This window comes from Zootoca vivipara, chromosome 13 (assembly GCF_963506605.1).
Source record: "Zootoca vivipara chromosome 13, rZooViv1.1, whole genome shotgun sequence".
Classification (NCBI taxonomy): Eukaryota; Metazoa; Chordata; class Lepidosauria; order Squamata; family Lacertidae; genus Zootoca; species Zootoca vivipara.
In genome coordinates, this window is record NC_083288.1 from 40,703,975 (window position 1) to 40,721,306 (window position 17,332).

Consider the following 17,332-nt stretch of genomic DNA (forward strand, 5'->3'; position numbering starts at 1 on the left):
ATAATAATAATACTTTATTTATACCCCACCCATCTGGCCAGGTTTCCCCAGGCACTCTGGGCAGCTTCCAACAGAAATATTAAAATACACTAATTTCTTAAATATTAAAAGCTTCCCTAAACAGGGCTGCCTTCAGACCTCCTCAAAAAGTCTGGTAGTTTTTTTTCCTTTTTGACATCTGGTGGGAGGGCGTTCCACAGGGTGGGTGCCACTACTGAGAAGGCCCTCTGCCTGGTTCCCTTTAACTTGGCTTCTCGCAGCGAGGGAACCGCCAGAAGGCCCTCAGCACTGGACCTCAGTGTCCGGGCAGAGCGATGGAGGTGGAGATGCTCCTTCAGGTATACTGGACCGAGGCCGTTTAGGGCTTTAAAGGTCAGCAGGAAGTCAGCTCGGGGTTCCGGCGCTCAGCGTTTCGGCCAGCTGCCGTTTCCCTGGGGGACGCGTTCGTGCAGCTAGGTGGCCTATCGCTACATTCGTGAGGGCACAAGCGCAGCCTGCAGGAGCCGTGTCTCCGTCACCCGCATCTCCTTAGCATTCGCCCACATTCCCTGTGGAACCGGTTGCAGCAGAGGCGTCGGGGCCTCCTTTGCCGGCGGCTGGAGCTCCCCTTCCCCGCTGCGCGCTTGTGCCTTGGGCCGTGCCATTATCATCGTCGGCGCTGGGTCGAGGCGGCCGCCTCCCCACGACCTTCCACACAGCGGTCATCGGGGGAGATTCCGAACAAGGGGGTGAGCTTCCTGTGTGCGCGGCCTTTCCCTTCGAGGTTAGTGTCTCTCTTTCCTAACAAGCCCCTCATCCACCTGAGATTAGTGCCCCTTTGCAATATCTAACCCCTGTCCTTTGGTGTGTGTACGTGTTTTGTTTTGTTTTGGGTCCCTGTAGCGCCGCTCCATGATTCCTGTCCTCGCCCCCCCCACGTGCGACAGCCCTAGTGGCCATCTTGGGAGTGGATATTTGTGGCAAGCCACGGCGGCCATTTTGAGAGGGTCCACGTGTTCAGCAGGGCCAGCCATCCTTAGCACCCCTCCAAAGCATTGAGTCTTTTGCTGCTGCTGTTTGCTGATCGCCATTTTGTGAGGGTCCACGTGTGCAGCAGGGCCAGTCATCCTTAGCGCTCCTTCAAAGCATTGAGATTTTTGCTGCTGCTATTTGCTGATCGCCATTTTGAGAGGGTCCACGTGTGCAGCAGGGCCAGCCATCTTTAGTGCCCCTCCAAAGTATTGAGTCTTTTCTTGCTGCTATATTACTATACTGCTATATTACTATATTACTGTATTACTTTTCATAAAATTAATATTACTATATTACTATATATACCTTCCATACAGTGGCGATAGGCGGCTGGGCCTTCAATCGTGGAATTAGTTAGCAGACTGGGGTCTTTTCGTTGATTATTCTTCGGTTATTGCTTAGCATTATTTGCGTTTTCAGCCTCATTTTAAGTACTGGTGACCACCTGGTGTTTAAAGGTCACTAATTTATGTTGTTAGTAATTTGGTTGGTTTCCTAGGCCACCAATTTCTAGTATCGTTTAGCATTTGGTGTTTTAATAGTCGCTAATTCGTTTGCTGGCAATTTAATTTGCTCAGTCGACATATATCTCTAGTATTGCTTCGCATCTTGCTGTTAAGGGACGCTGGTCAACCCGCAGATTTAGATCAGATTGCGGGATAATTTGGTGCAAATCGATTTATTGGGCTAGGATATAGTACTTTTGGGGACAAATTCACTCAGGTTTAGCCAAATTGGTTCTCATTGAGTGGGATTAGCCTTAGTACCTTCAGGTATCGAGTAAATTCGCTGGGGTTAATAATTTCTTGAAGCGCACTGATAACTAGGCAAGACCATGTCTTCAGGACGCAGTATGCGCAGCAAATCCTCTAAGGCTGCTGCCCCAGCAGCGGATGCTGGCTCCGCCTCATCGGGCCCGGCTCCTGCCTTTAACCCGGAGGCTTTGGCCCAAGTGGCTTCCAATTTACAGAACATTTGCAATCAGTTAGGACCACTATGTTCCACGCTTGCTCCTCTGTGTGTTTCGCTTGCCTCCGCGAACAGGGGGGTGCAAAATGGAGTTGGCAATTCGCAATCCTGTGTTCCTGAGACCCCCCCCCGGCAACAGTCAGTTATCTAGCTCTTCCTTCTCTTTTCTCAGCTCCCAGTCTAGTGGGGGGGGGAGTTTCAGGTGCATCGGCCGCCCCGCCCTCCGGCGCGCAGCGGGACATGAGTGCGCAGCCGGGCACATCAGCTGCTTCCCTTCAGATCCTTCAACAGAGTCAGGCCATGGCGCAAGCTTCCCAACCAGCTTCCCATAACATTCCGCAGGCCGCCCCGCTTCAGCAGAGTCAGGCCATTGCCCAAGCTTCCCAACCAGCTTCCTGTAGCCTTATTCAGGCCGCTCAGCTCGCCAGTAACCCCCCCCCCAGGTCGCCTCACTCTGTGGTTTACAACAGGATTTGGGGGCCCAGCCGGGCACATCGGCTTCTTTCTTGCAGGCCGCTCAGCAGGTCCGGACCTTGGTTCCGGACCCTATAACTGCCTCTTCTAACGCCCCCCAGGGTGCGTTCGAGTCCACTCACATTCGGGCTCGCGCACCGGTTTTGCCCCTCATGTCTGCTCAGTCTGTTTCAGAAATTTTTAGGTACCAACCCTCACAGGCCCAGGCAGGGCCTCCGCAGTTGCCCACAGGTTCGGTTTCGTCACGGGTGGATGACAGCATGCGAGCGGTGGCCGAACCCCCTAGCGAGTCGGGAGGCGTTGAGACAGGCCAGACCGGAGGTAAAGCGAAGAAGAAGACGGAGAAGAGGAAGCGCAGCAAGAAGGACGACTCAGATGAGGATTCAGGTACATCGTCCGATTCGGATGCGGACATTCCCATGGAGGATTATTGGGGGGTGGCAGAAGACCAGATGGGCCTTCCTTTTTGGGTACACAGGAGGCGCTCTAGTTCCCATCGCAAGGGTTTTAACGGCACCCTTGAATGCAGGGGTGGTGCGTTGGTGCCTGAGGCTAAATCCTCCACCAATTCCGACATTGATATAATTTTGGGGTCCCATCTGTCCAATCGTAAGCGCGAGAAAATCTTGAACGGTGATTACATCGACATTTTCACGCTGCTGCCCCTGTCCCAAATGCTAGGAAAGGGAGAGAAGAGGAAACAATTCGGAAAGCGCAGGTATAGAGCCCCGCGTGCAGACCGCACTTTTGAGAATTGGCAGAACGGTATCCACATTTGGCTTGCGGTAATTGCGGCAGCATACCCCAAGAGGGCGATGCATTTGTTGGCCTACATAGCGGACGTTAGGCTGGCCTACTCGATGGCAGGGGAGGCTGCGGCTCTTAACTACGATGAGGATTTCCGTAGAAACGCCTCGCAGAACTCAAGGACGCGCTGGGACCAGAGAAATCAGCACTACTGGAGTAACCACGTGGTTCCCTTCGTCGAAAAGAAGCAGGCGGAGCCACAAAAGTCAGCCAGGTTTGAGCCCAGGAAGGACCCACGTCGCAGGGTCTGCTGGGAGTACAACAAGGGCCTCTGTCAGAGGCCCAATTGTAAGTACGCACATGAGTGCGAGAAATGTCTCGGCCAGCACCCTGGAGCTTCCTGCTACAAAGGGAGGCAGCCCTTTCGTGGAGGAAGAGGGGGGGTACAGGCCAAGGCCCCAGGAATTCTCAAGGTGCCACCCAGGGACCAGCCCCTGGCCAGAGTAGGTACTAATATGTCCCTATCCCTGGCATTCACCCCCATAAAACTTCCCCCTCTACGCATCCTGTTAAACAGCTATCCTAATTCCACTGCCGCCTCTTTCATTTGGGACGGCTTCTCGCAGGGTTTCAGAATCCCAGTACTTACACCACCATTAACTGGTGACCCGCCTAACCAAAAGTCTGTGCGCGATAGGCCGGATATAGCAACTAAGAAAATTAATAAAGAGATCGCTGCGGGTCGGGTGGTGGGCCCATTTAAGACACCTCCCATACCCGACCTCCACATTTCCCCCCTAGGCATGGTACCAAAAAAGACCCCAGGCGAATTCAGGCTTATACACAACCTATCTTTCCCAGTCGGTAAATCTGTCAATGATGGCATCCCACAGGACCTTTGCACAGTGAAATACGCATCCTTTGACCAGGCTGTTAAGCTGGTTAGACAATTCGGTAAAGGGGCACTGCTAGCCAAATGTGATATTGAATCGGCATTCCGGCTCCTGCCGGTTCACCCTCACGACTTCAAGTGGTTAGGTTTCAAGTTCGAGGGTGCGTTTTTCATTGACAAAGCCATGCCGATGGGTTGCTCTGTCGCATGTTCAGCTTTCGAGGCCTTCAGCACATTCTTGGACTGGGCCCTTCGCTTTAAAACAGGCTCAGCAGGTGGTACGCATTACCTCGATGATTTCCTTTTCGTGGGAGGGGCCAATAATGGGGAGTGTGCGAGGCTTATGAAAGACTTTACTTCCCTTACGCGAGAGCTCGGGGTGCCACTCGCAGCTGAAAAAACTGAAGGGCCAGTAGTTTGCTTAACTTACCTGGGTATAGAATTGGACATTGTGGCCCAAGCATCACGCTTACCTTTGGATAAACTGACCGCTCTGAAGGAATTAATCTTACAACTGATTCCGCTTAAAAAAGTAACGCTTAAACAGATTCAATCTTTGCTCGGGCATCTCAATTTCGCGTGCAGGGTAGTTTCGCCAAGTCGCCCCTTCTGCCGTCGCTTGGCTAGACTTACCGTTGGTCTGAAGCGCCCATACCATAGGGTCCGATTACCCAAGGGAGTGAAAGCCGACCTCGAGAATTGGCTAACCTTTTTGGATCACTTCAACGGAGTGTCACTTTGGCAGGACAATCTGAGCTTACGTTCAGATTTCCAGGTACAATCAGACGCAGCCGGGTCCCTGGGTTTCGGAGTCTACTTCAGGGGCAGGTGGTGCGCTCAGCCTTGGCCCGCCAGCTGGCATGCCTCGGAGGTCACACGGGATTTAACCTTCTTGGAGTTTTTTTTCCCAATTGTGGTAGCGGTGCACTTGTGGGCCACAGAATTCAGAAATTGCAGGGTCTGCTTCCGGACTGATAATCAAGCGGTGGTCAGCGTGATGTCCAGACAATCATCCCGCTCCACAAGAGTCTCTGCCCTGCTGCGGGCCTTCGTGCTGCGCAGTCTTGAACTGAACTTGCATTTCACTGCCAAATTCGTTCCGGGGGTTAATAATGATATCGCCGATGCATTGTCTCGTTTCCAGATGGACCGCTTCCGCTTGCTGGCACCGGAGGCGCAGCAGTGTCCAGAGCCGTTCCCGGAATCTCTATGGAACCTTGGGAGCGAGAAATCTTGAAGGGAGTATTCGCGTCGGTTGCCCCCTCGACTCTGAGCTCGTACAAACGCGTTTGGGCAGAATTTTCCAAATTCAGGAATAAGGGTCCCTCCCCTTCGCCTTCGGGCCCCCCCTCAGAGAGGGAGGTTATGCGATATGTGGTTCACCTTAGGGAATTGGGCCGTGCGACCAAGACTCTTAACATACATACAGCAGCGATCTCCTTTTTCTGCAAATCCCTGTACTCCATGGACCCTTGCGATAACTTCCACTTGCGAAGGGCCATGGAAGGTTGGCGGAGGCTACAGCCACCAGCAGGCGACCCCAGGAGGCCCATTACATTTGACCTTCTGTGCAAGATCCACACTCAATTGACGTCTCTTTGCTGGTCCCCTTACGAGGCGAGCTTGTTCTCTGCGGCCTTCTCGCTAGCATACTTCGGGGCCCTCAGAGTTGGAGAGGTAGTATGCGAGGACCATCCAGACGGGTCCTCCCGTGGGATCAGAATGCAGGACGTAGCGTTATCTAGCTCGGTGGCAGTTGTGCACATCCGCCGATCTAAAACTGATCAGCGGGGATTGGGGGCGACCATTCGCCTCCCTGCAACAGGTGGCCAAGGCCCTTGTCCAGTAAGGGACCTCAGGCACTTCCTATACCAGAGACCGGCTGGCACAGACCCTCTCTTGGTCCACCAGGACAGCTCTAAGCTCACGCGCTCCCAGTTCACACGGGTTTTACGCAAGGCCCTCGCGCTGTGCGGCGTTGACCCGAGCCAGTTCTCCGCCCACTCCTTTCGTATTGGTGCAGCAACCTCCGCGATGCACTTGGGCCTTTCAGCAGAAAGGATTCAAGAAATAGGAAGGTGGAAGTCGAATGCTTATAGAAGTTACCTGCGCCCTACCTCCTAGCCGCAAACCATTAACGTTCCTCAGTCTGCCATCAACTGATCCCCTGTTTGTCACTGTTTCCTTGCAGGTGGGCGCCGCATCAATGTGTGGATTGCGGGTCACAGCATTGTGCACTGGGCCAAACAAAGGGCCATGGAAACCGGTCTTGGGAGTGATCTCGGCCTCCCAAAAAACGTTAAAATATCGTGGATTGCCAGGCGCGGTATGCGCTGGAAAGAACTCCTCCCTGCTGTCTTGGAAAGGGCTGCTTCAGTTGGGCCCCCTCATGCGCTGGTCATACAGCTGGGGGAGAATGATTTGGCATATCGAAATGCAGTGGAATTGAAATGGAACATCTTTGAGGACTTTGACAAGCTACGGGCTTCTTTCCCGGGGATGACGCTGATGTGGTCCGCCTTGTTGCAGAGGCGCGTTTGGCGTGAGGGACTCTGCCCGAAGGCATTGAACAGAACTGGAAGGCTATTGAATTCATTTGTATTGCGCAGGGTTCTAGGTTTGAATGGGCAGATAATTTCCCACCCAGAACTAGTACGCACTGAAGCAGCCCTCTATCGTAACGACGGAGTACACCTTTCACCCCGGGGGAACGACATTTGGTTAACTGACATAATTAGGGGGCTAGAGCATTGGTTGCGGGTGTGAGGGTATTGGCGGCGAGCCTTTGGGGCTCGAGTGGCGGTTAGGCATTGGAAAGCTGCATAGATAAAGAATGGGGGGGCAGATTGCGTCATCCTCTGCCCAAATTTGGAGATTTAATCCCGTTAAAGGGGTTCCGGGGGCGGTAGCTTTGTCCTGGGCCTACGGAGGTCAGGGCCTTAGAGCACCACCCAACGGTGGCCACAGGAGGTGTCTCAGTAGATACATATCACTGGGCTCCTTTCTGGTGGTTAATTTCTCCCAGACTGTAACACACGGGTTGCAGTCGGATATAGTCGGTTAGGGTCCAATGCCTAAGCCAATACCGCTCCACATCCTTAACCAATAAAGTTGTGGCCTTTTCACCCACTTAAACTTACTTCTTTGTGTCGTGTGCATTATTTCCGGGGAGGGAGGGACATTGCCACACAAACAAGCATCATCTGATGTACAAGGAGTTCTCTGTTCTCTAGCATTTAGAAATCATACGTCTGACTGAACCCACTATGCATATTACTAATTATATATCCACAGAAGAAAGGAGGCAGACCTGTAATAATTTTATTTGAAATGTACTGATTATTGGAGAAGCAAACCACAAATTTCAATATATAAAGAATAAAGCTTTTGAAATATTATGCATTCTTTATTTTGTAACTTCGGTCCTATGCCTTATGTAAGTTTGATTGACATCAATATGACTTTCTTTTGTGCAGACACGGAAACCCTCCCCTATGAATCTGGACCTGAAATGGCAAGGAAAAGTGTGGGCACATGGTGGGTGAGTGGTAAACAAGCACATGTGACACTGCACAAAATTATTGCTAATTACTGAGTTTCTTTGTCAAGGTATTGTCATCATTAAAAAAAAGAGAGAATACAATGTAGGAAAGAAGATTGGAAAGTAGTGACAAAAAGAAAGAATAAAGTCACTCAGATACCACAATTCTTCTTACAAGCTGATCCTTGGTGTTCAGCTCTGGCCTCAGCACAATAATATAGAGCTTCGGGAGGAATATGCAACCCAGCAATCCTACACTAGAGGCCAAGATGGAGAAGATCTCCACAGCCACCATATATTTCCCCTTGGTGCTCAAGTAGGTGGGGACAAAGGACACCCAAACACTGCAAAAGACCAGCATGCTGAAGGTGATGAGCTTGGCTTCATTGAAAGTATCAGGCAACTTCCTGGCTAAGAAAGCCACAGTGAAGCTGATGATGGCCAGAAGACCCATGTAGCCCAGGACAGTATAAAACATGGCGGCTGACCCTTCATTGCATTGCACAATGATTTGGGTAGTCTGTGAATGCATGTCAAACTCTGGGAAGGGAGGAGAGGTTGCCAACCACAGTGCACAGATGCCAGTTTGAAGAAGAGTGCAGAAGATGACGACTGACACTGCCAGTCTCTTCCCCATCCATTTCCTCATCCTGTTTCCTGGCTTGGTGGCCATGAAGGCCAGAACCACAGTGATGGTTTTTGCCAACACGCAAGAAACAGCCAGGGAAAAGACAATCCCAAATATGGTTTGACGGAGAAGGCAGGTCACCTTTGCAGGCTCCCCAATGAATAAGAGGGAGCAGAGAAAGCAAAGCAATAGGGAAATGAGGAGGGTGCAGGTGATGTTCCAGTTGTTGGCCTTGATGATGGGAGTCTCCTGGTGTTGAATGAAGATCCACATTATCACAACGGTGATCAGGGAAAGGAAAACAGCTGATGAAACTAGAATTATTCCCAAGGGTTCTCCGTGTGATAGGTAGATTATATGCTTAGGCATGCACTGATCCTGGTTCTTGTTAGGATGCTGATCATCAGAGCACTTTTCACAATGATCTGCATCTGAAAAAATTGAGTTTTAATAATTTAAAATGTTTATGCACCCTCTCAACTTATATGGCATTTATCACTTAATATATTTGCATGAAATATGTCTGTGAACATATTTCTATTGGAGAGATTTTGAAATGAAAAAATATATGACAACCATAAAGCAGAACTTTGCTGTAAACAGATGGATGATGATGCCACTGGATGTTTAATCCCCCTTTAATACTGATTTAACATGTTGTACCATTAATCAAATTTTGGATGCTTAAAAGGGGATACAACATTGTATTGATCCATTTAAAATTTAGGCTTATTGCATCCCCCACAACAAAAAGACACACAATTGAAATCCAAAAGGGAAAAAAGCAGTAGCAATATAAAGAAGATCCACATAAATATATCAAAAATAACTTCCAACAGTCCCCAAAATTTTAAACAATTTTTATTATTTTTCAAAAAGTTCCAGGTAGCCCAAGTAATTTAATATCCTTGGGTGATATTAAAGCCGCCCTTGGGAAGTTGTTGTCTTGCCAGCCTGCCACTACTTGAAAAGTCCCTCTCTTTGATGCTTGCTCACCTTTACTAATTTGGCAGAGCAGGGCCTTTGAAGACGATCTGGAGGTTCAGGGAGATACATATGAATGGATGTGATCTTTCAAGTAACCTGTCCCCAAGCCCTTTTGAGAAAGATCCTTTTACTGATATCTGCATTATAATTCCAAACTCATTCAGTCTCTACTTACCTGTCAGATTTGAAATCATTCCCTCAGAGCACTGGGGACAGTCATAGCAGCAAATCTGTTCCCCCTGTTTCACGATCCTTTTTTGTCCAGGGTGGCAGCTCTCAACACATGAAGATTTAGGAAGGATCTATTACCGTAACACCCAGAATTAAAGAATTTAGGATGCAGACCAGTGATATGACACCTTTAACCCACAATCCTAGCTAGACCTTGCAGGGGTCCTGATTTGGACTGCTATCATATATACGTATCATATATACCCACCAGGTATGGGGTAGATAAATGTCAAGTGTGGGGTAGATAAAGACATAGCTGCAAAGGGACAATTGAGAGCAAATAGTTCTTGAATTTGTCACCTTACGAATGTAATTTTAACTGAGATTGTTTCCACTTAGAAACTCCAAATCACTGCTTGAAAACAGTCTGAAGTCAGCACTGATCAGTGGGTTGGCAATAACTTCACATCCCACCCCCGGGTGTCAGGGACTGGTAGTTCTCTAATTAAAAAACATTTTTAAAAAACACTGCTGCCTTCCCCAGTGTTTCTAATCTTGGGTGGCTTTAGTATACTCAAGATCCAAAGGTCTTGCATCACAATTCAAAGTGTTGGTGCTGACTTTTAAAGCCCTAAACAGCCTCTGTCCTGTATACCTGAAGGAGCATCTCCACCCCCACCATTCAGCCCGGACACTGAGGTCCAGTTCCGAGGGCCTTCTGGTGGTTCCCTCACTGCAAGAAGCGAGGTTAAAGGGAACCAGGCAGAGGGCCTTCTGTGGAATGCCCTCCCATCAGATGTCAAGGAAATAGACAACTATCTGACTTTTAGAAGACATCTGAAGACAGCACTGTTTAGGGAAGTTTTTAATGTTTGATGTTTTATTCTGTTTTTAATCTGTTGGGAGCCGCCCAAGGTGGCTGGGGAAATCCAGCCAAATGGGCGGGGTATAATTTATTTATTTATTTTTGGTTGTTATGCAAATCCCACCTAAAATATATGCATAGGACTGGGGCAGGACAGGGTTTACCTGAGGCCAGCCCACCTATGAGGAGGCAAGGTGAGGTGACGTCCTCAGGTGGCAGGTTGCATAGGGGCAGCAGATTCAGCTCCTAGCAATGCTTTACCTATTGCTGCTGCTGCTGCTGCTACTACCATGGTGACAATGATGCCTATGGTGTGCTCCTTGGAGGCTGGGTCTACCCCCACCCTGACACAATGCTGCCTCCTCAATGGCTTCTTGGCAAACAGAAGGTGTTGCTGGCCTCCTCCCACCCTTGATCCTGGTGTAGATCTTCACTCAGCCCTTCTTCCCTGGCTGTGTATGTGTGTGGGGTGTGTGTGTGGATTTCGTGGCTTGCTTCAGATACCAAAATGTATTGGGCTGGCCATGGGTTTACCCTACTCCTATGTGTAGCCAAGACTAGGCAGAACTTGGTTTGGGGGCCATCCATAAAGCAATAGTTCTGGAAGATACTAGTGATTCCCACCTGCTTAAACCTCTGGTTCCACACAACAGCACTTTCATTGACAGAGAATTGTTTCCCTTCAGAAGCCTGTTGGTTAATCCTTCCAACACGGATTCTGTGGATGGACTGATTGGGGAATATGACTGTGTTGATGATATCATATCCGGTTACTAATTTTCCATGTTCGTTGAAAAATATTTCTTCCCCAGCAGTGTTGTTGAAGCGGATCTGTTTCAGAAAGTAGTGTAGCTAGATTGGGTGAGAAAATAACATAAACTCAGGCCAGTGTTGGGAAAGGGTTATTATGGTTCCTCTGGAATTCTCTGTCTTGTCTTTTTGCCACGCTAAGATCATATTCGTTCTTACTCATGTATGATGGATGCAGGTTATAGATAACAAAATGCTTACCACCTTGCATATTTGACAGGAAGATGTAATTTGACAGAGTTATGGTTTCATGCACTGAACTAGAAAACACTGGCAAAATAGTGTAATTCGTGGCTGAACGGAAATATGAAGCCAATGATTCTTACAAGAGCGCAACGTTTACAAAGTGCAGCCACCTGCTAGATGGTATCTGGAATGTTAATTCATTTAGTTGTGAATATCACTGTGTGGTACAATTGATAGAGGACTCATCAATCATATTCATCCCATTTTTTTGCAGCGGGGGACCCCGGTACACTGCAACCCCTTACACACCCCACTCTTTAGTAAATGCCACATGCACTCACACTGCCCAACACTGAACAGTCCCCAGAGCCAGCCCACCCATGAGACAGGGTGAGACATCCACCTCGAGCAGCAGAAGCATAAGAGGCGTTGCCTTGTGTATCAAACATTTTCCTGCCCAAGAAGTTCAAAAGCACACAGTGTGGCACATTTGCTTGTGCATATTTTTTTTCCTTCAAATTTTGTGTAAACCTGAAGGATAAAAAAGAAAAATACATATTATTGCACCCACATCCAATCTCTGAGCGGTGTGAGATTCCAGGGGTTCCAAGCACTTACCAAGGGTTCATCTTTCCTTTGGGAATGAGGCACAGTAGAAACTGTGGTGTCTTTATGATATGTGGTTTATTTACACATATATACAACTTGAGGCTACGATGGAGGGGTTCATAGCATTTTTTTAAAAAAGGGTCTTGTTCCTCCCATACCTGCGCTGGTTTGCTTTCAAACTGCTAGGTTGGCAGGAGCTGGGACAAAGCAACGGGAGCTCAACCTGTCGCACGAATCTGATCAGCAAGCCCAAGAGGCTCAGTGGTAGACCACAGCACCACCCGTGTCCCAATGCAACATGAATAAAGAATATGACAAACTTTTCCAATCCACTCCCAATTGTCCCAGTAATTTAGGGTGAACACACCCCTGTGAATACACCCTTCCAGTGTTTGAGGCAGCAGTACCAGCTGAAGTGGGGGAGAGTGCTAATGAACTCCTTCTGCTTGTGGGCTTCCCATAGGCAACTGGTTGGCCACTGGGAGAACTGGATGTTGGACTAGATGAGACACGAGAGGCATGAGAATCCTACCTGCCATGGGTAAACATTTGAAAGGTTCCATGTGGCTCCGTCTCCTGTTGTCTTATGCTTAGATCTTGATGAAAACATGGCATGGAGAGCATGTGCTACAGCATAGACAGCATTGTAAATACTGTAGCTCTGACCAGACATTCCCATTTCAAACACAGCTCCAGGGAGGCTCCACAGCTTCTCTTCCCCAGTACAATTTCTTGCATTTATTCGATAAATGTTGTAAGGGGGAAATGAGCAGCTGAATGCAGTGGACCAGAACCAATGGATGAAATAAAGCATCATTTGATTAGGATTTAAAGTCTTAAGGAACTGCTCATATTCTGCCACATTAGTAGCATGGAGTGTGATGGACAATGTGCCATTAAAAGATTTTGGTGTGAACATATCAATAACGGGTACAGATGCAAAATCCCACTGAGCTGTAATGATCCAAACCCGCTCTATTGGTTTCATTTCAAAATTTTCTTGTAATGACAGAACCATCCGTAAGACCTCCATAGACCGTGAATTCCCGTGAACAAGAATCACATTGGTTTTGCTTGATGAAAGACTAGATGTTATGCTTTCCATTGTCTTCTTAATTTGCATTGTAATTCTACTGCTCTCCTTCAGTGTTGGAATTATTTCCTTAAGAGCAATACAAATGTTGTTCTGCAGCAGGGAAGGCAAGAGAATCCTCAAAAACAATTCTCCACTATCGTCATCTGAAACAATAAGACCAATCCAGGTCCATCCAAAATGATGAAGCAGTTGAATAATCCCAACATACTGAGGAATTTCACTAGGGATTATCTGATAGACAAAAGGAAACTGTGTTTTGTCATTCAGGGCAGGGTCAAATGAGCCATAACTGAGCTAGGAAGAATGACAATAATATTTTTTTAGACTCAGTAGCAAACTCTGATTATTCATCCATTTAAATTATTTGTTTCAATAGTCAAGAAAGATAAAAGATTGAGCTCATATATATAGAACCACATACAGTTTAAAAAGAATAATTTAGGCAAATGAAATCTGGTACTGAAGACTGGAAGATGGGCAGGAAGCTACTTCTCCACCTTGAAGGCTTGCCATGATTTGGTTGGCGTGTGATTAGTTTTCATATATTTTTATTTCCATGGTATTGAGCAGGCACCCCCAAACTGCGGCCCTCCAGATGTTTTGGCCTACAACTCCCATGATCCCTAGCTAAGAGGACCAGTGGTCAGGGATGATGGGAATTGTAGTCCAAAACATCTGGAGGGCCGAAGTTTGAGGATGCCTGGTATTGAGTCTCCTGCACATCACTTACAGTGATTAAGCAGTGTACAAATACCGGTAGTATACAAATTGTAGAAACAAAAATTTGACTATTTTGCCACACATTCTGAATAAAGCATCACAGAAGGTTGGGAATAAAAGCAGCAATGAAGAAGGGTGGGAAGTCAGCTTTTAAATGTGTATTAAATTTGAGATTAATTTGTTTTAAAAATTGTGAAATTCAATAAAAAAGTAACTGGTAAAAAAAGAGATTATGCTGGCCAAACCGCTCAAACAGGTTTCTGCTGTAAAAGTGTAACTGCTTCCTGTTCATTCACATGGATTAATGGTGAGTCCTTCTGGATTTGCACAATATCCGGACTGCAAAGGATACATCTTCCTATGCAATGATATGCTTCCCTGTAATTAGCCAGAGTTGAACAGGAGCTGTGCAAAGCTATTAAGCAGAGTCTTTTGGCCACTCCAATTATGAGCATGGGAAGGATATGAATAGCAAGAAAAATATATCTTCTCCACTAATCCCCCTAGTAGGTTGCATACAGACAGACACACCTGTGGCATCTTGTAGACATTTAAGATATGGGGCATCTGCCTGGAGTTATGAGAGGTGAGCCCACCTATGATGGCCATTAGATTGTATGCATTGCCACAGATATAGTTCAGGGGACTCCCTTGTCTTTTGAATAGAACATCCATAGTCTCAGAACATGATCCCATTTGATTGCGAGCACTTTGAGCAATGATGGAAGACATTGTTGTGTTAGGTAAGAGGTGGGCATTCCTGTTGATCTCATTCGTGACAAATGCATAGACGAGGGCTTGGTGGTAGTGATTTGGCAGTATGCTGCAATGACATTTCAATGTAGACTCAGGAATATCACATATCCATTAATTTAAAATACATACAATCGGCTAAATTCTCTAGTAGATGCTGTTTTTGAACTAGCAGGTATTACCTGCTTAAGTTTCACATATCTTCAGCCTTTTAAATATTATCCCCTCATTTTGTTTCTTTTTCAGATTTCATGTGTTTTATTTGAAGACAGTGATTCATTAGCTGTGTTTGCGTGAAATGGAAGTATTCTGCTTTGAGGTAGTGCTCTCTTCCTAAGCATTTTCCCTCCTCTCTAATAATAAATGAGTGGATGGGGAAAGACACACAAACCTTTCTCTGCTTTCTGCCATTACAAAAGGACTGGTAAATCATTTTTAGCTGTCCTTCTCCATAGCTCTTTTACTAAGTAGAATAGTAAGCCAGTAAATAAAACAACAACAACAACAACAACAACAACAACAACAACAACAACAATACTTATACTCCACCCATCTGGCTGGGTTTCCCCAGCCACTCTGGGCGGCTTCCAACAAAATATTAAAAATACGATAAAACATCAAACATTAAAAACTTCCCTAAACAGGGCTGCCTTCAGATGTCTTCTAAAAGTTAGATAGTTGTTCATTTCTTTGACATCTGATGGGAGGGCATTCTGCAGGGCAGGTGTCACTACCAAGAAGGCCCTCTGCCTGGTTCCCTGTAACCTCACTTCTCGCAGTGAGGGAACCTCCAGAAGGCCCTCGGAGTGTGTCTGGGCTGAACGATGGGGGTGGAGACGCTGCTTGATATTACAGGTGTGGTCTTGCCTGACTGATGAATCCTCTCTACAATGAAAACCTCTCAAATCAAATGGAAGAGTTACTATGAAACTATCCCATGAAAGTGTCCACCTTTTTTTTTTACACTGTAACATTTTTCATTATCTGTATTTGTTTCTCCAAGCTGAACCTTTTGAACTGAAACACACTGAAAGCTGTGGATTATTTTTAAGGAAGTTAAGATTAGTAGGAATTTACCTAATGAAGGAATTTCATTTCAAAGCCCTGTGATGTAGCATCTGTGCTGTTTAAATGTAAGTGTGGAAGACTCAGCTTCTGCATCAAGGTAGAAACTTTGGTACCAGATGCATTTAAAAATTATGCCATTTTCAAGAGACTTTATCTCATGCACAATCACCATTATTTGATGAATGAGAAATGTAATTGGAAGCCTTGTGATGTTGCAGCAAGTCTGCTGGGTTGTACTGTGGAAAGGGTGGCTTCAAAAGTAATCAGTTATTAAGTCAAAATTGATAAATTGCACTGGCTGTTGGGGAGTGGCTGTAGCTCCATGGCAGAGCCCCTGGTTTGCATGCAGAAGGTCCCACCTTTAATTCCTGGCATCTCCAGGAGGAGCTGGGAATACCCCCTCTCTGAAACCTTGGACACACACTGCCAATCAGTGTTGACAATCAGCAACTAGATTTGCTAATAATAATAATAATAATAATAATAATAATAATAATTTATTTATACCCTGCCCATCTGGCTGGGTTTCCCCAGCCACTCTGGGCGGCTTCCAACAGAAATATTAAAATACACTAATTTCTTAAAAATTAAAAGCTTCCCTAAACAGGGCTGCCTTCAGATGTCCTCTAGAAGTCTGGTAGTTGTTTTTCTTAGGGATAACCTAGTGATAACCTCACTAGGTACAGTATAAGTCATCATCGTAGGTCGTTCGTATTACCATAACTTAGTTTGCAACGCAATTACTTCTGAAAGAAAAACAGGATAAAAATAACTAAAACCAAATAACTAAATAACTAAAATAACTAAATAACTAAGCAAATAACTAAATAACTAAGCAAATAACTAAAACCTATTACACATCATACATTTTGCAGAATGGGGGAAAATGTATGAATGGTTTCAATATTCCCAAACATGATTTTCATTCATAGGGGACAGAACTTCAAGGACTTAAATTCATTGGTCTTGTTGCAATTCCCATTTCTTAAAATTTTGCCGCAGGCATAGCAGTATCTTTTAAAACCTGAAACAATGAATCACTTTGTTATATTCACACTAAGCTACTGAACTGTTATTTTAATTCAGTCAATGGACTCATTTGCTATAAAGGTTTACTTACTAGGCTCTCATATCTGGATCTGGAGTTGTCTCATATGTGATCTCATTAAACTCGTGAATGAAGAAAGAGACAAATTCACCGATGAAGATGTTCTCTGGAATGCCATAGTCATCACGAACCTTTGTCTGCTGACCCAATCCATTGCCGGCATTCTTGCTGACAATTTGAGGCAGCTGCAGCAGCAAAAGGAGCAGCAGCAATGACGTCCACCTGGCTACCATTAAATCTTGCCCGCAGCTGGGCACATACATTGTGACAGATACACAGAACCGGAGGAGCTCCAAGACCTCCCTGATAATGGTACAAGGGGTTTAAACCAACCTTCAACAAGGCATTTAACAAGGTTTTGCTATGCCCTCCCCTCCTGCCCAAGGCTGAATGGATTTACTGAAAAATATTCCTGGACTGGACTAGGAGTGCTGATGGAGTTGCAGTGAAAAAAGAATGAACTGCTGCCAAGCAGATCTGGCAAAGAGGCTGAATTTGAGGGAAAATCTTGTTTCTAATTGTGTGCCAAGGAAGAACTCCAGAGTGGAATTCTAATGGGGCAGTTTGTATACATTCTGTGATTTATTTATGACTGCCGCTCGTACGCTAGTCAGTAAACAGTGGAAGAAATAGAATGTGACCTTGTACCATCCAGATAAACACTGCAAAGAACCGAACAATGGAAGATAGTAATTTA

General features: G+C 46.3%; 1 protein-coding gene across 1 annotated transcript; it reads right to left on the reverse strand.

Moving 5' to 3' along the window:
* Positions 1 to 7,760: 7,760 nt before the first annotated feature.
* Positions 7,761 to 16,898, reverse strand: LOC118095552 (vomeronasal type-2 receptor 26-like). The gene is made up of 3 exons (XM_060281266.1): positions 16,648 to 16,898; positions 9,425 to 9,522; positions 7,761 to 8,693 (listed from the first exon to the last, which is right to left on the reverse strand). Exons 1-3 carry the CDS (start codon positions 16,896 to 16,898, stop codon positions 7,783 to 7,785), a joined length of 1,260 nt encoding a protein of 419 aa, XP_060137249.1. The 3' UTR covers positions 7,761 to 7,782.
* Between the last annotated feature and the right edge of the window lie 434 nt (positions 16,899 to 17,332).